Source organism: Neoarius graeffei, chromosome 16, assembly GCF_027579695.1.
Source record: "Neoarius graeffei isolate fNeoGra1 chromosome 16, fNeoGra1.pri, whole genome shotgun sequence".
Lineage (NCBI taxonomy): Eukaryota > Metazoa > Chordata > Actinopteri > Siluriformes > Ariidae > Neoarius > Neoarius graeffei.
In genome coordinates, this window is record NC_083584.1 from 27868222 (window position 1) to 27892340 (window position 24119).

The window sequence follows — 24119 nt, forward strand, 5'->3', positions numbered from 1 at the left end:
TTTATTTGGGGTTAGTCATTTTAATTGATGGCAGGTGTGAACCCACTTAACCCACTTATCCGTGGTGCTATACCTTGTTCTGGTGGATAGGCTTGCGTGCCCTGAGAGCTAAGCCTGCGGGGGCCTCGGCTCCTGGAAGGTTCAACCAAGCCGGACAGGTTGAGGGTGAGAGGCCAGACAAAACCAGTGCTCTGGTCCTCCAGGTTGGGGGTTGGGCCAACACCCCCACCCCGTAAAAAGAACTGTTACAGAAACCACAATGAGAACTAGTACACCCAGCAGGGACCTGGATGGAAACTCAGGTCTAACCAGCAGGATGACCTTGTCTGATGAAAGCCCAGCCAGGGAAGTCGGGAGAGCGATGGAGAGTTTCCTAAGGCCCAAACAGAAAATCCGAGTAGGGACATGGAATGTCCGGACCATGTATGAAACATCGAAGTCAGCCCAGGTCATCACTGAAATGGAAAAGTACAATCTGGATGTTCTCGGCATTAGTGAATGTAGATGGACTGGATCTGGACAGATAGTCTCCCGGGGCACAACCATCTTGTTTTCAGGAGAAAAGGACGTGCATGCTGGTGGAGTGGCAATCGTGATCAACAGAACGAGGACGAGTGCACTGATTGAATGGGAGCCCATCAGCAGCAGACTCATCAAAGCTCGCTTTGACTCGAAGTACTGCAGGCTCACAGTCATGCAGTGCTACGCACCAACCAATGAGGCAGATGATGAGGACAAAGATGACTACTATGAGCAACTCCAACAAGCAGTAGCCAAAGTCCCTCAACATTACATGCTGGTGATCCTAGGGGATATGAACACCAAAGTCGGACAGGATAACACCAACAGCGAAAGAGCCATGAGGAAACAAGGGTGTGGCGTGATCGACAATGGACAATGTCTGGTGGACCTTTGTCTCAACAACAACTGTGTGATGGGGGCCACCATCTTCCAGCACAAGGATGTACACAAGGTCACCTAGAAGTCATCAGATGGATATACTGTGAGCCAGATTGACCACGTGGTGATCAACATCAAGTGGAGACGATCCTTGCGAGACATGCGTGTCTACAGAGGGGCGGATGCCAACAGTGACCACTACTTAGTAGTAGCAACAGTTGGCCTGAAACTCTGCCAAACACCCAGACAGAGACAAACCAGGTAGATACTGGACACTGCCAAATTGAAGATTCCAGACGTCAAGAGAGAGTTCGTGATAGAGCTGAGGAACTGCTTCAGGGGCCTAGCAAGTCTATTAGACCAAGATGAAGAGGGAACAGAGACACCCGAGGCCATGGAGAAGAGATGGAACACCATTAAAGACATGTACATGGAGACAGCCAAGAAAACCATAGGCCCCAAAAAGAAGAACAAAAAAGAGTGGTTAACAGCAGACACATGGAAGAAGATCCAAGAGAGGAAAGGGCTGAAAACGAAACTGCCGAACGCCAAATCAGTCAGGATCTGTGAGCAGCTGTAGAAGGCATACAGAGAGAAAGACAAAGAGGTTAAGAGGAATGCGAGACAGGACAAGAGGGGGTATATTGAGATGGCCCAAGAGGCGGAACAGGCAGCAGCACACGGTGAACTCAGTACCGTGTACAAGATTACCAAATGACTGAGTGGGGCTCAGACGAGCCAGTCTGCCCCAGTGAAAGACAAGGATGGGAACCGACTGACAACTGAAAGTCAGCAGGCAACCAGATGGGCTGAGCACTTCCGTGAGGTGTTAAACCAACCTGAACCTGACAACCCAGCCAACCCACCATCTGCAGACAACCACCTAGATATTGACATAAACCCCCCAACCAAAGATGAAGTCAAGAGGGCCATCAAAACCTTGAATGGCAAAGCTCCAGGCATCGACTGCATCAGCGCAGAGATGCTCAAAACCGATGTTGAGACAGCATCCAGGGTGATGACGGACTAAAGGACTCCTAGTGAAGCTGCCCAAGAAAGGAGACCTTCAGAGCTGCGACAACTGGCGCGGCATCACCCTATTCTCCATACCAAGCAAGGTGTTCTGCAAAGTAGTCCTGAAGAGAATTGAAACTGCAATAGATGCCACACTCAGGGAAGAGCAAGCGGGTTTCAGGAAGGGGAGAGGATGCATAGACCAGATCTTTACTCTGCGCAAAATCATAGAGCAGTGCATAGAATGGAACACTCCTCTCTACATCAACTTCATGAAATCCTTTGACAGCATCCATAGAGACAGTCTGTGGGCTATCCTGAGGTCCTATGGAATCCCAGGCAAGCTCGTTAGACTCATCATTACTTTCTACCAAGACTTTGAATGCAGTGTCCTCCTTGAGGGCACCCAGACTGAATGGTTTTCAGTCAAGACAGGCGTGCAACAAGGATGCATTCTATCACCAGTACTGTTCTTGGTCTCCATCGACTGGGTCATGCGGAGAACAACAGAAGACGTATCTAGAGGCATCCAGTGGACACCGTTCACCCAACTAGAAGACCTCGACTTCGCAGATGACATTGTTCTCCTCTCCTCAAAATTCGACTCCATACAGCAGAAAACTAGCAGACTGAGCAACAAAGCCAAGTCAGTGAGCCTTACCATCAGTAAAAAGAAGACCAAACCCATGTACATCAACATCACCCCACTAACCCCTGGCCTTACCCTAGATGATGAGGAACTTGAACCTGTGGAAGACTTCGTCTACCTCGGCAGTCTCATCGCCACGGACAACGGTGCAGAAAAGGACATCAAAGCCTGCCTAGGGAAGGCCCAGGGCGCTTTTAGTAGATTCCGCACCATATGGAAATCAAAACCGCTCAGCCTACAGACCAAACTTCGACCATATAACAGCAATGTGAAGTCCATCCTCCTGTATGGTGCAGAATGCTGGCGCATCACGAAGAAGGACATCAGAGCAATGGAGGTCTTCCACAATGGATGCCTGCGTCGACTGTGCAACATCTTTTGGCCGAACAAAATTTCTAACAAGGAACTGTACATCAAGACCAACTCCTCCAACATCTCCATAGACATCAAGACCAGACATTTGAGATGGCTGGGTCATGTGCTCAGAATGCCCCAGGGACAGGTTGCTAAAACAGCCCCGAGATGGACACTGCCAGGGAAGAGAAACCGAGGCAGGCCCAAAACCACCTGGAGAAGGACAGTGTTGGCCGAGATGAACGAGATGAACATGACACGGGGACAAGCGTAGGCAGCAGCACAGGACTGGGCAGGGTGGAGAGCGCACGTTGTGGCCTTATGTTCCAGTAGGGATGAAGAGGAGTAAGGTAAGGTGTGAACCCAAAACCACTGAATGCTGTAATTAAATCAAAAGGTGCTTCAACGAAGGTATTAGTTTAAGGATGTACACACTTATGCAACCAGCTTATTGTATGTTTTTTTTTTTTTAATGTTTTTTCCCCCTAACAGATTTGTTTGTTTTTCAGTTGAATTGTACAGGTTACAGGTCACATTTAAGCTGGGAAAAGTTTTCAAATTATTTATTGTGGTTTTTTTTTTTTTTTTTTTACATCAGAAAAACCTATCATTTTAACAGGGTGTGTACACTTTTTATATCCACTGTATATATAATGTTTGCATTTGTTGAGCACAAACTAAGCTGGTTTTTTATTTATTTATTTATTTATTTATTTATAAAAGGTGGGAGAGTGTCAAACTGTGCTCAAAAACGAGAAAGAATCAGTGAAGGGTAATGAGGAAGAGAGGAGTGGAGAGACTTATGTGAGCAACATGTTTGTGCAGTCAGAAATATGTTGAGAAGGAGAAGTAGGAAGTGATTTGAGGCAGAAAGGCGTGTGGCTCTTAGACACCGTAGAGGGAGATGTTTGAATTTGTGCTGGTCTCAGAAAGTAGAATGTCAATATAAAAATGTCACACCCCTGTCCCGCCATGCCGGCTGTGCCTTGTACTCAGTCGTCTATTCCGGTTCTGCTACTACCGATCATTGTTCAGACGCAGAATAATGCGGCGGCATGGTGGTGTAGTGGTTAGCACTGTTGCCTCACAGCAAGAAGGTTCTGTGTTCGAGCCCAGTGGTCAACAGAAGCCTTCCTGTGTGGAGTTTGCATGTTCTCCCCATGTCTGCATGGGTTTCCTCCAGGTGCTCTGGTTTCCCCCACAGTCCAAAGACATGCAGTTAGGTTAACATGGGGCAGCCATGGCCTGAAGGTTGGGCTGAAGTGCCCTTGAGCAAGGCATCTAACCCCCAACTGCTCCCCGGTGCTGTAGCATAGCTGCCCACTGCTCTGGGTATGTGTGTGGGCTCATTGCTCACTTGTGTGTGCATGTGTGTGTTCACTGCTTCAGATGGGTTAAATGCAGAAGAGGCATTTCACTGTGCTTGAGTGTGCATGTGATAAATAAAAGCTTCTTGTATTGTCAGAACAACACAGACCCCCTGTTCCATGTTCAGAGGTTTTATACAGAACGCGATGTGGAATAAAGATGGAAGATTTCCACCTTGAGCAGGCTGTGTAAAAGGGGTCTCGGATGCTGTTTAGCACACTGAAGCGTGAAATGGTATTTCGTATTAAAGTGGGATGTATGAAGGTGAAGCTGGGATGCTTTAAATGCATTTAGGTCCCATTTCTCATAGCTGTATAAAAGCAGTCTGGCATCCTGAACTCTGTGCATGTGTTAACACTTCCTAGGCTCAAAGCGGTTTCCTTTATGCAGTCAAGGAAATTATTCTTTTATACTTCAAGGAATTCTCCAGTGTTTTTTTTTTTTTTTACTGTATCTCTACCCACCACATCTGTAGCTCATAAGAGATTAACTTGGTCAATATCTCTGACACCTTTTGACTTTGAAAAGAATGGAAAATCTCTTTTCTCAAAGCTCCTTTATAAAAGTAGCCTAAGGGCAGCAACATTTAAAATACATAATCATATAATGTAAATAAAGGTCTTTGAATGAGGCAGATATGAAAGGAAGATGTACAAAAGCTATTTGTGGTGTTTTTATGATGGATTTATTAGTATGCCCATGGTAATACATTTACGCAAGAACAAAAATTCTCCCTTCTGGATAGTAATCCACTTTGAGAAAGCATGAACTATATAGATTTGTAGAAGAGCATGGTTGAATTCTCAGTTCTGATTGTTCAGAAGGTGTTGATGAATTTTCCATAATCGCCTTAGTGTTTGTTACGCTATATCCGGTCGACTCAGTTTTGTTTGCAGTGCATTTTGCACATTATATTTGTGTTGGTGTCTCAAGCACAAACTTTCGCCAGTGTCATGGCAAAGATATGTAAATTTTTTTTTTTTCCCTGAAATTCTCCGTTTTACCTATCTACATTACAACACAAAGTTAAAAAAATATAATTGATGGGAAAGTGCTCCTTTAGTGTGGACTAAAGGGTTAAACAGAGAAATAATTATGCATTTTCAGATTTACTCAGCTTGGTGTGGACAAAGCCTAAGCCCAATAATAAACATATTTAAAAAAAACTGCTATTATTTAACAAAGAAGATTTCTGTAAGGAGATGTTTGTTTAACATTTATTGAAGGCATTTCGGGTGTCAGTGCTTTCTAACAGCCATTTTTGTTGCATTGGAGAGTATTCAGGACAGAGAAGGTTGTGCTTTGTAGTTTCTCAGTAAAATGTTTTTTCTGTCTTCTTAACATCGAAAGGGATAATGAAATAGGGCCACAAGCAGTTACATGACCTAACTTGTCTCTCAAACATTCCACAACGTTAAACGGTTAAAAGCCGATGAACTGTTCTTTAACTAATAAGAAAATGTAATTGTTGGCAAAAAGCTGTGTTATAAGGGGATTAAAACACTTGTGCTGTTATTGGAAGTTTTGGGGTTGTAACAGTATCTCCACTTTACATCAGGCAACATAACACCACCCTGTTATTGATGATTTGCCTACAACACCACACCCTGTTGTTGAATTTGTTTGTTTGGTTTTTTTGTCCCCCCCCGCGCCTTACTTAAGGTCTCGTTACAAATTGCAACAACCCTCGCACTTTTAAATCTATATGTCTGAAATGGGGCGGCACGGTGGTGTAGTGGTTAGCGCTGTCGCCTCACAGCAAGAAGGTCTGGGTTCGAGCCCTGTGGCCGGCGAGGGCCTTTCTGTGTGGAGTTTGCATGTTCTCCGCGTGGGTTTCCTCCGGGTGCTCCGGTTTCCCCCACAGTCCAAAGACATGCAGGTTAGGTTAACTGGTGACTCTAAATTGACCGTAGGTGTGAATGTGAGTGTGAATGGTTGTCTGTGTCTATCAGTGCGTTTACATGCACATCCAAATCGAGCTACTGTCGGTAATCGAGCTAAGGGTCCCAGCAGGGGTGCCAGAGAAATCCAATCCTACATACACACAAGGAAATCGAGCTATTGTGTGAGGTACATTGTGCACCCGAGCCACAGGTGGCGCTACACGCCCCATCGTGTTGGTACACTTCCGGTTGTCGTCATGAAGAAGAGCTATTCAAGAGTATAAACAAAGTTATCAGTTCCGTGTTCACAAGAAGAACGACGACGAGGACAGCAACATCGATATATATATATATATATATATATATATATATATATATATAATATTCAACTCCTTAAGCTGAATGAGCATGAACTCTATCTCCTCATTGCTCCAGAAGTGCACGTTTCTACTACTGTTGTCATGCCGACCGAGGCTGTTGTGTTTCCCGCTTGTGGTCTCATCACTCGTCACTTCCGGAAGGGGCAGTGCTGAAGTAAGTAGCTCGACTACGTAGCTCGATAGGGTTTACATGCACTAAGTAGCTCGGCTACAATCGCATAATCTAGGTCGCGTAGCTCGATTACGAGAAATCCAGTTCGGTTCGATTTCAGCCGAGCTAAGGTGTTTCCATGGCATTTAGAACTTCGATTTCAGTCGAGCTACGGCAGAAATTCGATTTTCTCTATGTGCATGTAAACGCACTGTATGTGTCAGCCCTGTGATGACCTGGCGACTTGTCCAGGCTGTACCCCGCCTTTCGCCCGTAGTCAGCTGGGACAGGCTCCAGCTTGCCTGCGACCCTGTAGAACAGGATAAAGCGGCTAGAGAGAATGAGATGAGATGAGATGTCTGAAATGTAATTCAGCCTGTAGTCTTGCACGTCCTATGTTGTCGATAGACTACTTTGTGTGTGTGTGCGCGTGTGTGAGATATATGTGAGATTTTTTTATATATAATGTACATAATATGATTTGTACACACACACACACACACACACACACACACACACACACACACACACAGAGAGGGCTGCAAAAGTAGGTATACAGTAAGGATTATTCCAGTATTACCAGTATTATAATAGTGGTGCTAGGTTTCATTTAACACTAGAATTAATTTAATTCATCAATTTTAATTAATTATAGTGTGTGTGTGTGTGTGTATGTGTGTTTCTTTTGTTTACTACTTTGAGCCCACAGTAACTGGCTAACACTATCGTGGTTACACTGCCATACATGCATCTAATTCCCCCCCCCCCCCCCCCCCCTTTCTTTAACTTGTAAAGATTTTTTATTACTTCTTAATTCATTTTAGGATTGATGGTGAAGCTAATAATTTTTTAAAAATCCTGTAGAATTCATATTTTGTACAAAAAAATGCAACTGCCTCCAGACTTCTGTTTTGAGTAAACATGTTTTCCATTATCATCTTAGTACAGAGAATCATGACAGTTGTTGTCCAGGGTAATTGCTCGTACATTAAAGATGTAGTAGAGATAGGGTTGAAAACCTGAAGTGTTTCAGTAATGGTTGGTTTTCTTGATGGTAATGAGTTCGCTGTTCTTCGTTTAGCTTTAAGATTCTGGCTCCACAGTGAACATTGTCGTAAATACTTGAATTCCGTTCAAAATGGCCTTCAGTTGAGTTGTTTGCAGCTGCTGGTTGGACAACACATGCTCCCTCGCTCACTCACTTCCCCCCTCCCCCCTCAGTCCTCTGAGATGCAAAGCTGCCAGGGGTCACTGTGCCCTAATCCTCCCTAATGCAGAGCGCCCGTTGCCGCCTTTCTAAATATTGACCCAAGCAGCAGCACAGGCCCTTACAGTGGGATCTAATGGCTTGCCTACCAGCCCCCTAAACGCACCCTGAGAAACCTGAGCTGCTGCTGGTTCTTCTGGTAATCGTTTACACATTATACCTATGCACCTACATGCCAAAGACGCACAGTGTGGAACTCGTGCATGTTTTTCAAGAGTTAGCCAAGTATTTCTGATACATAAGATGCATTTAATAATAAGTGCAGGCAGAAGCAGTACCGGTAAGTGCATTTGTCCTCGAGGGCTTTGGGGTAGTGTACAGATGGAGCAATTACTGGGTGGAGACCACTCAATCCCTCAGTCTGTTCTGTCCCTCTCCCACCACAGAGCTGACTTTTTTCAACATGAGCAGTAAAGCTCGTTGGGGAGAAGAGTAGCAGCTTCTAATGCTCTTGGAGTTGTTTCCCTTCTCAAACTGTAGCATTGTTGTATAATTTCAAAATCTAGTTTGATGATTAACTATGTCAAGTCATGCTTTAATGACAAAGTCTGATCCTAGGTGTGTACCTGGCTAACTCCTAGTGGCAGGTTGAACTTTAATTTTAATACTGGATAACAGTAAGGGAAGAGGGAGCGGTGGAGTCACCTTCAGCTTTTCTTCAGTCCACCCACACGGTGGTGCTTGGGGTCCATCAGGTGATCTGGCTCTTGTCAGCCCCTTGGTAACCTGCTTAACGACTCTTTTGTTTAGGGCCATTTTGGGTCAAACAGACCTGGCCTTCCCCATTCCCCCGTCACAGTAAAGGGACGTGTTCTCTGCTTCAGCGTAGTTAAAGACCAGCACCTCAATCCCAGCAGGGCTTGGGTGTATACGCAACATGTTCTATAAAAGAACTCCTATTTTGATATTATCCTGGTAAATGTATTTAAAGTCTATTTAAAAGCCAGTGGAAAGAAATAGAGCTTGCTTTTTTATTCATTTGTTCCTCCTTCATTTGGAAAAATTGCATTATAGTAATACAGTTATAGCTTCTGGTATGAAATTACCATACCCTCTGATGATACTTCACCAAGTTACCTAGTAGAACAAGAGCAGGCGGGAGTGCATCTCTTCTCATCACCCATAAACATGATACCTTGACATGACCCTGCTTGTTTCTTGCCATGTCTTCATCCAGCAGACAGAGAAAATGGTGTAAATACAGATGTGGAAGAGAAAAAAAACTTGGCTAGCTACAGCCTTTCACCAGTCAGTTGTTTGTGTACGCTGGAGAAACTTGGCACAAAAAGCAACTCGCTGATGGTGTGTGCGCGCTTTTCTGTCCTAGGTGAAACGTCTGACACCGCTCTGAATAAGCTCAAGTGTCCCCACTGTAACTACATAGCCAAGCACCGACGAACACTAAAGAGACATCTGATCATCCACTCGGGCGTGCGCTCCTTCAGCTGCGACATCTGCGGCAAGCTCTTCACCCGTCGAGAGCACGTCAAGAGACATTCCCTGGTGAGACAAAGACTCATTTTCACTTCTCCTAAATGTCTGTCTGATATTCTTCCCTCTCTGTCCCACCCTCATGCTCATATCCTTCTCCAGCAGTATGCTCTTCTGCCTGTCACTCAATCAGATTTCCTTTATTGACTCCTTGTTCATGTTTTAACTGTTTGAGCTTTAGTTGCATATCCATTGACTTGTGAACGGAGTGTCGTTTCCTTTACTGTTTTTAAAAAATAAAAAAAACCAAGCAGGTTTATTCATATTCATAACGTAGCAATTTATTTAGAATTAAAAAAAATCCAATAAAATGCTGTTTTGTTTCTAAAATGTCTGATTCAATTTTCATTTCAATGCAGATTTAATCAGTGACTGGATGGTGTGTGAGGGTGTGTGTCAGACCTTTACAGCCTTTACCTTTACCTTTATGGGTGTGAGCCATGTCCCCCCCATAACAGCACATCCCAAAGTGTTTCATTCCTTTTATAGCACAGCAACCTGTCAATAATTGTTTAACACAGTGAATGATGTCTTGTACATTTTATCATTTTATAGTACGGGTGTGAGAACCATGACTTAATGGTGAGAGAAGCAACTTTGGAACCAAAGGTTGCCAGTTCAATTCCCTTGACCAGCAGGAATGGCTGAAGTGTGCTTGAGCAAGGCACCGAACCCCCAGCTGCTCCCCAGGCTACTCTGGGTTTGGTGTACGTCGCTCTGGATAAGAGCGTCTGCTAAAAACCATTCATGTAATGTAATGGGTGTGAGCGATGTGGTAAAAATATCATATGACTTTTTTTTTTTTCAGGCGGATCACAATCAGTGATATGATCCCGATTATTTTTCTTGTTGGTTTTTAAGACTGTTTTGCAAGTTGCTGAGCAGAGTAACCAAACTAATGTCCGTATTAATGAAAATATAACTCTACAGCAAAACAGATAATTTAGACCACAGTACCTTTTCCAACAAATTTCTGAACAATATACAGTGGTGCTTGAAAGTTTGTGAACCCTTTAGAATGTTCTATATTTCTGCATAAACATGACCTAAAATTTCATCAGATTTTCACACAAGTCCTAAAAGTAGATAAAGAGAACCCAGTTAAACAAATGAGACAAAAATATTATACTTGGTCATTTATTTAGTGAGGAAAATGATCCACTATTACGTATCTGTGAGTGGCAAAAGTATGTGAACCTTTTGCTTTCAGTATCTGGTGTGACCCCCTTGTGCAGCAATAACTGCAACTAAACGTTTCCAGTAACTGTTGATCAGTCCTGCACACCGGCTTGGAGGAATTTTAGCCCGTTCCTCCGTACAGAACAGCTTCAACTCTGGGATGTTGGTGGGTTTCCTCACATGAACTGCTCGCTTCAGGTCCTTCCACAACATTTCCATTGGATTAAGGTCAGGACTTTGACTTGGCCATTCCAAAACATTCACTTTATTCTTCTTTAAGCATTCTTTGGTAGAGCAACTTGTGTGCTTAGGGTTGTTGTCTTGCTGCATGACCCACCTTCTCTTGAGATTCAGTTCATGGACAGATGTCCTGACATTTTCTTTTAGAATTCGCTGGTATAATTCAGAATTCATTGTTCCATCAATGATGGCAAGCCGTCCTGGCCCAGATGCAGCAAAACAGGCCCAACCCATGATACTACCACCACCATGTTTCACAGATGGGATAAGGTTCTTATGCTGGAATGCAGTGTTTTTCCTTTCTCCAAACTTAACACTTCTCATTTAAACCAAAAAGTTCTCTCTTGGTCTCATCGGTCCACAAAACCATTTTTCCAATAGCCTTCTGGCTTGTCCACGTGATCTTTAGCAAACTGCAGATGAGCAGCAATGTTCTTTTTGGAGAACAGTGGCTTTCTCCTTGCAACCCTGCCATGCATGCCATTGTTCGATGTTCTCCTGATGGTGGACTCATGAACATTGACATTGGCTAATGTGATAGAGGCCTTCAGTTGCTTAGAAGTTACCCTGGGGTCCTTTGTGACCTTGCCGACTATTACACACCTTGCTCTTGGAGTGATCTTTGTTGGTCGACCACTCCATGGGCGGGTAACAATGGTCTTGAATTTCCTCCATTTGTCCACAGTCTGTCTGACTGTGGATTGGTGGAGTCCAAACTCTTTAGAGATGGTTTTGTAACCGTTTCCAGCCTGATGAACATCAACAACGCTTTTACTGAGGGTCCTCAAAAATCTCCTTTGTTCGTGCCATGATACACTTCCACAAACATGTGTTGTGAAGATCAGACTTTGATGGTTCTTTGTTTTTTAAATAAAACAGGGTGCCCACTCACACCTGATTTCAATCAGTGGGATGACAAACACCTGACTCTAATTTCACCTTCAAATGAACTGCTAATCCTAGAGGTTCACATACTTTTGCCACTCTCAGATATGTAATATTGGATCATTTTCCTCAATAAATAAATGACCAAGTATAATATTTTTATCTTATTTGTTTAACTGGGTTCTCTTTATCTACTTTTAGGACTTGTGTGAAAATCTGATGATGTTTTAGGTCATATTTATGCAGAAATATAGAAAATTCTAAAGGGTTCACAAACTTTCAAGCACCACTGTACAAACTGCTGCTTGACAGGTGAGTGAGGATTTATCCATCCATCCCTTATCTGTAGCCACTTATCCTGTACAGGGTCGCAGGCAAGCTGGAGCCCATCTCCGCTGACTATGGGCGAGAGGCGGGGTACACCCTGGACAAGTCGCCAGGTTATCGCAGGGCTGACACATAGAGACAAACAACCATTCACACTCACATTCACACCTACGGTCAATTTAGAGCCATCAATTAGCCTAACCTACATGTCTTTGGACTGTGGGGGAAACCAGAGCACCTGGAGGAAACCCACGCAGACACAGATGGCCCTTTTCCACTACCCTTTTTCAGCTCACTTCAGCTCGCTTCAGCTCACTTCAGCCCGACACGGCTCGCGTTTCGACTACCAAAAACCAGCACGACTCAGCTCGCTTCAGCCCTGCTTAGCCCCTAAAACTCGCACGGTTTTGGAGTGGGGCTGAAGCGAGCCAAAGCGAGCCGAGTGAGGCTGGGGGCGTGAGGAGACACTCCCCTGTGCACTGATTGGTGAGGAGGAGTGTCTTCACATGCCCACACACGCCCCGCGAGCGCGCTGGGATCTGTAAACACCGCAGACCCGGAAGGAGAAGAATTACGAGAATTTCTGAAGCCTTATGTGCCTCGCCTCATCGATACGCTCTTGCCAGTATCTGTCCGCGTTGTTGGTGACAACAAGCCACAGCACCAAGACCAGCAACACTAACGACTCCATGTCCTCCATGTTTATTGTTTACTATTCGGGTCGTGAGACTACCGCTTAAAAGATCACTGATGTCACTGTTTGCGCTGCTTAACGACATCACGTGACGTCCACCCACTTTCGCTAACTCCACCCAATGTGTCCACCCACTTCCAGCCAGCACGGTTCAGCGCGGTTGTAGTCGAAATGCAACTCCAACAGCCCCGCTCAGCCCGACTCAGCACGGCACGGCTCAGCCCGACTCAGCCGCGTTTGTAGTGGAAAAGCGGCAAGAGAGAACATGCAAGCTCCACACAGAAAGGCCTTCATCGGCCGCTGGGCTTGAACCCAGAACCTTCTTGCTGTGAGGTGACCGTGCTAACCACTACACCACCACGCTGCCCGAGTGTGGATTTAAGTATGATTAAATAATGAGAGTTGGTTTACATGTTTATTTAAACTATGCAATTAATTAACCCCGCCGACAGTAGTCGGAGGGGTTATTATTTTCACCTGCGTCAGTCTGTGTGTGTGTGTGTGTGTGTGTGTGTATCTGTCTGTCTGTCTGTCTGTCTGTGTGTCTGCAAGATATCTCAAGAACCAATGGATCGATTTGGACCAAATTTTGTACGTGTTGCCAATCACCCAGGAAGGAAACCATTAAATTTTGGAGGTCAAAGGTCAAGGTCATGGCAGAACTTCAAAATTTTCGCCCAATGTATTTTAATAGGGAAAAGGCGGGGTTTGCACTCGTTAGAGTGTCCCTGTCTAGTTTTTGATTGTTTTTGGGGATTTTATTGCACTTCTCTCAGCACTCTGGGTACAGGTGATGTTAAAAATATTTCCCACTCAGTAAATGGTAAGAAATTATGATCTATTTTTCAAAGTCTCTTTTTCGACTGGTTGTTGGGAATTGTATCCTTGGCCAGGTAAAATGTCACAGCATTCGTGATGTGTTTCCAGCACTGACTTGTTTGCTCTTTAGTATTACATTTTTCAGTCGCATGTGCTGTTGTTATTGTTGTTGTTCGCTGCAGTGCTGTTGCACTCACTCGCATTCTCTCACCGTGTTATCTGGCTTTCACCACACGTTTTGGGGCGCTTTTTTTTTCAGGAGGTTAAACAGGTTTGTCGTGTTTCCTACAAACATGTTTGTCTTGCATTTGCATATTTTACAAACTGTTGTTTGTGCCATATCTGTTGTATAAAACCCAAACCAATTCTGTATGAGTGATGTTAGATTTTTAGTCACCAAATCCTGTGTAGAGGATTATAGAAGAGGGAATATAGGTTAGTATTCTATCCACATTCACTGGATATGGGCAATCGTGTGCTCTGATTGGCTACTCTACTACTAGGCTATCAGCTCATATACCGTAAGTAGAGAAAAAAAATGGCGGCGCGTGTTGCTGAACCAACCGAGGACGAAATTAAAAATTCTACTCAAAAACAAAACCCCAAAAATACACAAAAAAAAGGCAACAAAATATGGAATAAAAGTATTTTTTTCCAAGAATGTTATTATGGCATTTTTCACAAATTGCTACTGTTTCGCCAGTTTGTTTACATTTTAAGCAGAAATGATTTTGTTGGACATTTTGTATAGACCCCTTCGCATGTTTGTAAACAAACCGACCGTTGCCAGGATGCGCGCGCAGCCTGGACCCAGAAACAATGGCACTGCCCATAGACCGGCATTATGAGCTGTCAGATTATGCCAAACAATTGTCGTTACAAGATCGAGAATGCTACATAAATAAGTTAACTCTAACAAGTGGACATCGCCTACCGGATCCGCATTTAATTAAAGAGTGGACGGACGATGTTAGTAAGTTCCCTGGTATACAATGGCCAGATATATACTCGTACCTTATTGACAAGACTTCAGTGTACACCCACGAAAAACTTCGTGCCTACAAGTCTTTAGACGCATATGATTATGTTATGTGCGGGCATGTACAACTTGATTAACAATGGGCATTCATATTCATTTTGTTTTAATCAAATTATGCCAGTGATGTGATGGCAATGTGGCTTTAGCTACAACAGCAAATACCAACACTAAACAGCAATTTGCAGGAGGTAATGGCATGAAAGGAATGATAGTGTAAAGAGTGCAGCTAAGAGAAATCAGAGCTGCGTAAAAAGCGAGAGGCAGAGAGCAGAAATGAAACTGAACGGGGCGGGAGCTAGGTTAGAGCAGTCAACGTAAGTTGGCATTTAGAGTGAGGGCACACAATTTTACCTTTCCATCCTTGCTTTAAAATTGTGATTTTCGGCATACACAAATAATGATGGCCCAAAATCTGGACTGCTTGAGTCAAGCGAGAGCTCTCCTACAGACAAAATTGCATGCAAAGCTAAGTTAACATGCTAACAATATTCATTACGTTGTGTAACTATGACCCAGCTAATCAGACAAACGTTACCAAAGTATTTTGCTACATCAATAAACGAAGACTAGAAAGAATAAAAAAGATTTAATAAATAGCCTGATCTTACCTGTGATGAAGTGGGCGCTGCAAACCCGCGCATTTTTGATGGTGCTTTCATCCCGGTCTACACGTTTGATGGCTTGTAGCCATAGACGTCGGCGATTTTTTTTTGTTTGTTTGTTTGTTTGTTTTTTTGGAATGGGTGAGATCCTGCTGGAATTCTGAACATTTTAACCCCATCACTGCTACGATTCTGACACCCGACAACACAACAACTAGGTATTTCTGAGTCTTTTTTTTGGGTCCAGGCTGCGCGCGCAATTTCCGCTTATGTATGAATGACGTTTACTGCGAAGGGGTCTATAAAGTTTTATTGAATTTGCAAAACATAAAAATGCTCTTTCTCAAAATCCAGTGAATGTGGATATAATAATATTTTATTTATAGGTGCCTTTCAGGACACTCAAGGTCATCGTACAAAGACAATAATAAAAGCAATCGATAAAATGAAAAACATGACAATCAAAATAGTGCAAAACGTAAAAAACAGAAATAAAGTGCAACGGTGGGGTCATTCCAGACCCAGATTAAAGGGAATATGCTTGTCGGAAAAGGTGGGTTTTGAGGCGAGATTTGAAGGAGATGATGGAATCAGAGTGTTGTATGTCCTGTGGCAGGGAGTTCCAGAGGCGGGGGGGCCGAGCAGCTGAAGGCTCTCGACCCCATGGTGGACAAGCGAGCAGGTGGGAGGGTGAGTTGGATGGAGGAGGAGGACCTGAGAGTACGTCTGGGTATGTTGGTGTGGAGGAGCTCAGTAAGGTACTGGGGGGCGAGGGTGTTGATGGCCTTGAAGGTAAAAAGTAGGATTTTATAGATGATGCAAAATTTGATGGGAAGCCAATGGAGTTGCTGCAGCACAGGTGTGATATGACTGAAGGAGGGGATTCTGGAAATAATTCTGGCGGCAGAGTTTTGAACCAGTTGCAGTTTATGGATGGACTTGTCAGGTAAACCAAAAAGAAGAGAGTTACAATAGTCAAGGCGGGATGTAACCAGGGCATGGACCAGGATAGCGATACTGTTGGGTGTGAGGGACGGGCGCAGGCGTGAGATATTATGTAGATGGAAGTAAGCTGACCGAGTGACATTATTTATGTGGCACTGGAATGATAGAGTGCTGTCAAGGATGACACCCAGACTCTTAACCTGGGGGGAGGGGGAAACTAAGGAGTTGTCAAAGGAAATGGAGAAACTGTTTATTTTTGAAAGGGTGGATTTAGTGCCAATGAGAAGGACCTCAGTTTTATCACTGTTAAGTTTAAGGAAGTTATGGGAGAACCAGAATCTGAGTTCCTGTCGACAATCAGAGAGGGAGGTGGGTGGGAGAGAGGAGGTGGATTTGGTGGACAGGTAGAGCTGATGTGATTTAAACCAGTCCAGGGGCATGTCAGATAGTCCAATAGCGGCTAATCTGTCAATGAGGATGGTGTGGGAGATTGTGTCAAAGGCTGTGCTCAAGTCGAGGAGGATGAGGATGGTAAGGAGTCCAGTGTCAGCAGCCATGAGGAGGTCGTTATTGATTTTGACAAGAGTTGTTTCTGCGCTATGAAGTGGGCGAAAGCCAGACTGGTACTGTTCATAGAGATTATTAAGAGAAAGGTGATCGTGAACCTGAGATGCAACAGTTTTTTTCCAAAATTTTGGAAAGGAAAGGGAGATTGGAGATGGGACGAAGGTTGTTGAAATTATTGGGGTCAGCACCAGGTTTCTTGAGAATTGGGGTTACTATATGGAATCAAATTTGTGCCAAAATGTTCATACAATACTTTTGAAATATCAAACAAAAACGACAAATCAAAATACAAAAAAACCAAAAAAGTCAATTTTTTTTAGACTGGGAAACAAATTATTCGTGTAATCGTGCAAAATATCAGTCTATTACTCTTCAGAAACCTTTTATTTTTGTTCCGCGTCTTTCTCAGTTTTGTTTGACGTAATTTATTTTGGTTGCGATTCCAGCTTTCTCGTTTGCGCTCCCTGACTTTTTGCTTGCAGTTTTGGCACAAACTTCACGTGTGGGTGGGCTGTCCAGGAATGCATTCCCATTGGCTAACTTGTGTTTGACTGACAGCTACGCTCAGCCATTCCCCGGAGGCTGTTGCGGCCATTTCCTACTTGGATTTTGGCGGACTGTTTGACGAGTGACCGATCCATTGACGGTAAACAAGGATCGATGGACTTCAGTGGCGACTATGATATTGAATTAATTCAACAAAGTGTAAATTCAATATCATAGTTGCCACTTAAGTCCATCGATCCTTGGTTACCGTCAATGGATCGGTCACTCGTCAAACAGTCCGCCAAAATCCGAGTAGGGAATGGCTGAGTGTAGCTGTCAGTCAAACACAAGTTAGCCAATGGGAATGCATTCCTGGACAGCCCACCCACACGTGAAGTTTGTGCCAAAACTGCAAGCAAAAAGTCAGGGAGCGCAAACGAGAAAGCTGGAATCGCAACCAAAATAAATTACGCCAAACAAAACTGAGAAAGACGCGGAACAAAAATAAAAGGTTTCTGAAGAGTAATGGACTGATATTTTGCACGATTACACGAATAATTTGTTTGTCAGTCTAAAAAGATTGACCTTTTTTTTGTTTTGTTTTTTTGTATTTTGATTTGTCATTTTTGTTTGATATTTCAAAAGTATTGTATGAACATTTTGGCACAAAATTGATTCCATATTACTATGGCTGATTTTAAAAGATGAGGGGACAGTACCGGAGGTGAGAAAAGAATGAACAATAGCAGTTATTAGAAGGGTCAGAGAATGGATGGAGGCTTTTACCAGAGAAGTAGGGAGAGGATTAAGCTGGCAGGTAGATGGCTTTGATTTGTGGATGAGGTCAGATATATCAGCAGCAGAGGGAAGTTTGAAGCTAGAGAGTGGGTGGGAGAAAGGGATTTGAAAAGCTGGGAAGGGTGAAGGCCAATTTATGCTGACAACGCAGTCCTCGCAGACGGTGTCGCAGATAGCGTCTGCGTAGCCCCCCCCCCCCACCTTCGCAGACACTCTGCGCGCACCTCCCAAAAATTGTGACCACCGCAGAAGCCTCGCAGACAGCGTCGCAGACAAGAGGGCTCTGATTGGTCCACTCTACATCCGCTGTACACGCACTTCCGCTTCCCTATTTTCCCGGTTTGTTTTGTTTTCACTACCGCCATTTTTAAAAACACGAGCGAAGCTGGAGCAGCACGAAGAGCGGTTGATCGAGGAAGTGCGTACATCTATACGACTCCATTTCTAGTCATTATAAGTAACCGGAGGATAAACACTCCACTAACCACACCCACCAACTACTCCTAGCAATTTCGCGACTTCGCGCCTCCTTGCGTTGTAGCGGTGAATAACATCACGCACGCCTATCACTCCCCGCTCAACGATAAATTACAACTGTCTGCGAAAAGCTGTCTGCGAAAGCCTTGTCGCAAGAGCATGCAGAGGCCTTGAGGTGGCTGAGATGTGAGGGGCTAGTTGCTGATGAATACTGTCAACCTTTGTGTTGAAAAAATGCCACAATTGAGTTGCAAAAATCAGTTGAGTAGAAATGGGGAGGGAGACAGTCAGGTGGGCGTAGTGTTTTGTTTACCAGAGAAAATAATGCTTGTGTGTTTCCATTGCCTAGTCTGATCAAGTCTGCATAGTAATTGGATTTTGTAATGGAGAGAGAATCCTTACAGAAGAGAATGTGATTCATGAACATGTCCTTATGAACAGTGAGACCGGTTTTTCTGTAGAGGCGTTCCAGTTGACGACTTTTGGCCTTAAGTTGGCGGAGTTCGGGTGTAAACCAAGGTGCGGATTGGATGAAGGAGACAGTCCGTGTTTTTAAAGGAGCCAGGGTGCCCAGGAGATTGTGGAGGCCACTATTGTCGTGGGAAAGGAGTTCATCAGGAGTGCATGTGAGGTTGATGCTAGGGAGATTTGCGATACCAGTGTCCAGTGCAATTAAGTTAATGTCCTTAATGTTCGGAAAGAATCTGTTCAGGTACATACATGTACATTTACAGTACAAAATCGTTCTGTACATGCAGTAAATATCTAATTTTTCAACATAGATATCTGCGGCTTATAGCCCGGTGCGGCTTGTATATCTTTTTTTAATTTTTTTTTAAAAAATAGAGCGGATGCGGCTTATATACAGGTGCGCTCTATAGTCCAGAAAATACGGTAGTTATGAGCATTATCAATATGTACATTGAAGTCACTAAGCAGAAGGGAGAGGGAGGAAATGTGAGTGAGGGAAGCAGAGAATTCACCGATAAAGTCAGAGTTGGGCTTAGGTGGACGGTAATCAGTGGCAACTATGGTCGGAGATGGACCATTCAGTTTTATGGCAAGAGACTCAAATGATGGGTAAGCTGTCACAGAGACAGGTGAGACTTTCCAATTTTTGCGATAGATTATCGCGAGACCTCCCCTACGGCCAGTGGCACGGGGCTGACAGATGTAAACAAACCCAGGGGGAGTTGCTTCATTCAGCTGGGAAAAGTTGTTTAATTGTTGCCATGTTTCAGTCAGACACAAGAAGTCATACTTGTGGTCATTGATGAGGTCCTGGAGGAGATGTCCTTTGCCCAAAAGTGAGCTGAAGTTAAATAGTCCGCAGTGGAGATCACTGTGGTCGCTTGTGAAGGAAGTATTAGCCGACCTGGCTAGGCTGGCTAGTACACCGTGGTCCACTCTCCTGGCGGAATTTCTCGGTTGACGGCGAGATGAAGTCCAGATGGAGTTGATGGAAGAGGAGTCATCAATATTGAAGCTCCGTCAGGACCCACGGTGAATGTATTTCCGACGAGGAAAACAAGCGATGTCAGGGCAGAGCTGCAGTACCGGTGGTGGGACAACCAAGTGGAATAAAGCAATTATTCCACTCAATCTTGTCGTAAACAGCTTATATCTTATGGTTTATGGCTTATCAGCTCATGTACGATTCAGTTTTGTGGAATAACGTTTAAATTAACTGCCTGTTTGTTTTTGTTATTGGTGTTTTGTCCGGGAGAATGGGACGTCTTCAGTGCAAGCGACAAAATGTGATTAGTCTCACAAACTCACGGTACTCAAGATCTCGCGATCTCTGTTTACTGTGAAACTATAAAGCTATAAAATGTCAATTAAAAAAAGCAAGGGAAGAACTGTTTTGTGCATTTAAAGATAAATTAATTGGGTTTACATGATCATGACATTAGCAATAACATCAAGTTTAGATGAAATGACTTCACAAAAACGGATATGATGGATTATGTATGAAAATGCACTTTGACTGTATCGTTTATATAACGTAAACAAACATTTATTATAAAAAAAACCCTAAACAGCCAGTGAAATTCATGCACAGTTTATTTTGTCACTGTAGCTGCAGCTGTCGATGGTTAAAGTCCCTGTTATTGAAGCTGTTATTGTGACAACTCTCCTCTCGCAGGTGCACAAGAAAGATAAGAAGTACAAGTGCATGGTGTGTAAGAAGATCTTCATGCTGGCGGCGAGCGTGGGGATCCGTCATGGCTCTCGCCGCTACGGCGTGTGCGTGGACTGCGCCGACTCGCACCAGGCCACACAGGAAGGGCTGGAGGCCATGCAGGAGCTGGAGTTCAGCCGCGACGAAGACTTCGAGGAAAATGCCGAGGGAGATGAGGACATGGGGGAGGAGGTAGACGCCGAGGAGCCCAACGACAACGACCAATCCAACTACGAGGGTGACACAGGTGCCACCCCTGAGGAAGACTAACATCAATGCAACTTCAAAAAACAAAAGCTGGGAAACAATCAACAACTCCAAAGTGCTATCAAACCTCATGGTTGCACAGTAGTGTGTATGTCTAAGAGAAAAAAGCGTTCGGTAGATAGGGACTTGAAGATGTAAAGATTCTGTGTGTGACCGAGTCTAGGCCTGCTGCCTGTTAGAGAAAGAGATAAAATGATGATCTATGAAAATCAGGTTTTTCAGTGATGTATTTTTTTTTTCCTTCTTCTTTTAGGGTCTGATGGTGTACAGTGTTTTATGTTATGATAGGCCAATCATCTTAAAGATATTATTTAATTTATGAAGAAAGTTAATATGGTCTTATTAAAATGCTATAATTTGTTTCTTTTCTTTCTTTCTTTTTTTTTTTTTTTTTTCCATGTCTGATGAGAGAGGTTCCGTTTTAGGCTGCGCTTCCTGGCAAGTCTGAACTTCCATGACTTATGAGTGTCCTGACTTTAAGGACAGCGTTGGAGATGTTGCTGAGAGGAAGGTTTTATTTCCTTTCAAGTTGTGTAGATATGTTTAGTTATCATAAAAGATCTGAGCTATATTTCCTTTCTTTTTTTTTTTTTTTCCTGCACAAATCTTGGAACCAAAAAAATCTGTTTTGTGACTCTAATAAACCACAGCCATATTTATGATTAAGTTATATTGGGGCTGTGCCATTGTGCCAAGCAGAACGCACACCGAGATTTGGCAGGAGGCGAACTACTGAAAATGCTGAGAGTAAACATAAAGCAGAAAAAAAAGTAAAAAAAAAAAAAAAGTATAATGGGAATATATTATTGCTAGCTTTATATGAATCACAGCGTCACCGTAACACTTTATAGAGCATTTTGACATTCACTTAAAGCTTGAATTTTGCCAAATGACGGAAACGTTTGGTGCTGTAATGGTTGTTTTTGAAATACTGGACCTAAAAGCTGTATATGATATTAATCGTAAAGCCTACTCAACTCAGATATTTTAATCAGCTCTACATGTAACACTGTTGTACTAAGGAGCCGATCAGGTATGCTTTGCCATTGTTGTCGTCTTTTTTTTTTTTTTTTTAATATATAAATTTAATGCATATGCACACACATACATACCATTTTTATTTTATTGTATTTTATTTTTAATCAAATCTACCGGCAGTATAGTAACAACGACCCAAAGTTTGGACCTTCCTTATTTGGTGTGATGAGGTACTGAGCATACTGATAATCACTTGAATGGTGTGTGTGTGTGTGTGTGGTGGGGGGTGTAATTGTGAAGAATGCTAATTGGTTGGGATGTATGAAGTTTGTGTTGCAAAAGGCTTCATTTTTGTGCAAAAAGAAAAGACAAACCATACTATTTACAATTATTTTATTTGACGCGATATTGTATTTGTCTGCCGAGAAAGAAACACTTTGGTCATGCTAATGTAAAGTGGAACTCGATGGAGAGTCATAGTCACGCACTTACTACTTTACATACCTCCCCCCCCCCCCCCCCCCCCTATTTCTTTTCTTATTTCCCCAAAGCCGGTCTGGATGGAAATAAAAGAAAACTGTTTTGTCCATGTGCAAAGCCTTTTTTTTCCTTCTTTTTTCCCCCTTTTTTTCTCCTCTTTTGACATTTCATTATTTAATATTATATATATTGATTCCAAAATGCAATCAAGACTGTTAATTTCTATTTGTCCTACCAAAATCGTTGTTGAATTAATGTATGAGAAAGCCAGGTAACCTGTTTAGTGTAAATCCTTGCTCGTGTGTATGTAATTGTCAGATTTAAATGTTTTTATTCTAAAAATCATTCACTTTACCCTAGATGCATATATTGTGTTTTGGTTTTTCTTTCTTTCTTTGATGTTTTCTTTTTGTATTTCATCAAGCAGATTTTATAAGAAATATTTGTGGTTTGAAACCTAGGAACAGCAGTTTCTGGTCATATGCAGTGGATCTATTGAAGTGCTCTAATGATACAAAAGTATGTCTATCTTTCCCTTTACGTCAGATGAACATGTATTTTGAAAGCTCTATAGAAGATATTCATCCTGTTTTGTATTATTTACCTTCAATCACTGTGGGAGGGATATAATATTATAGATATCTATAGATGAAGTATATGAAATACCGATATATAAATATATACACACGTGTATGTATATATCGAAATAGATATTTAAGTCAATGTGATTTATTGGAAGTTGGGCTTAGAGTTTAATGTCCTCTCCTCCATCCTCTCTTCCTGTTCATCTGTGTGCTTGTTCTCTCACACACACGCCCACACACACACACACTCTGTTGCTTCTTTCACATTATGTCTTTGTTTCTGATGAACCTAAGATGACTTCCTTCTTACATTACATTTTATGCTATATGTGGGTATAATCGACAAAAAAAAGCAGAACACTACAGATGAAGGGTTTTTCCAGCTGTATTTTTTTAAAGCCGTTTCAAAGATGTATTTTTCAACGCTCTTACAGTGGATGCAAACCGAGCCTTCGGCTCCTCTCATACACAAAGCAAATCAGGTTACTCTTTTTATGTTTTGTTGTTTTTTTCATTCAAGGTTTTAAGATGAATACATTCTCCTTTCTGTTTCAATTGTACTACTGTTCCTCTATAATAAATTTTAAAAATAAAACTTTGATATTGCTCTAGTGCGGCTCCTTGTCAGAAGTGCATGAATGATTTGTGTATTTTTTATTTTTAATTCTATTTTATTTTTTTCCTCATCCAAATTTTTTTGGGTAATTTTCAGTGATGTAACTACTTTTGTACAAAGCTTAAAATCCTGTCATTTGTGTCATGGCTTCAAGTATCAAAATGTTCGAATCCTACTAGAGCGGCGGCTACAATTATCAACACCTTAACGATCTTTTGGTCATTGCAAAAGTAGAAAAGACTTTCAATATGCAAATTGTGCATGAATAATTACTCAAACTTCCACTGGAAAAAAAAATGAGTTGATTCCCAATTACTTAGCGTATCAGATCACCTGACACTGTTCCACAATTATTGACACCTTTATCCACAGTTATTGACACCCAGATGATTATTTATTTTTAAAAAATCGGTATATGGTATGAAGTTAACATAGTTTTTATTTTAAAATTGATTTACATAGACTTATATTTAGTATAAAATATATTTTATATAAAT

The 24119-nt window shown here is 42.7% G+C and overlaps 1 protein-coding gene across 1 annotated transcript in view; it reads left to right on the forward strand.

Annotated features, from left to right (window-relative positions):
• Positions 1 to 23617, forward strand: part of zbtb10 (zinc finger and BTB domain containing 10) — a 35068-nt gene extending 11451 nt beyond the window's left edge. The window contains exons 3-4 of the mRNA XM_060942729.1: positions 9294 to 9469; positions 20662 to 23617. Coding sequence (XP_060798712.1) covers positions 9294 to 9469; positions 20662 to 20967 — 482 coding nt within the window. The 3' untranslated portion in view covers positions 20968 to 23617. The remainder of the gene's footprint in view (positions 1 to 9293; positions 9470 to 20661) is intronic.
• The last annotated feature ends 502 nt before the right edge of the window (positions 23618 to 24119 follow it).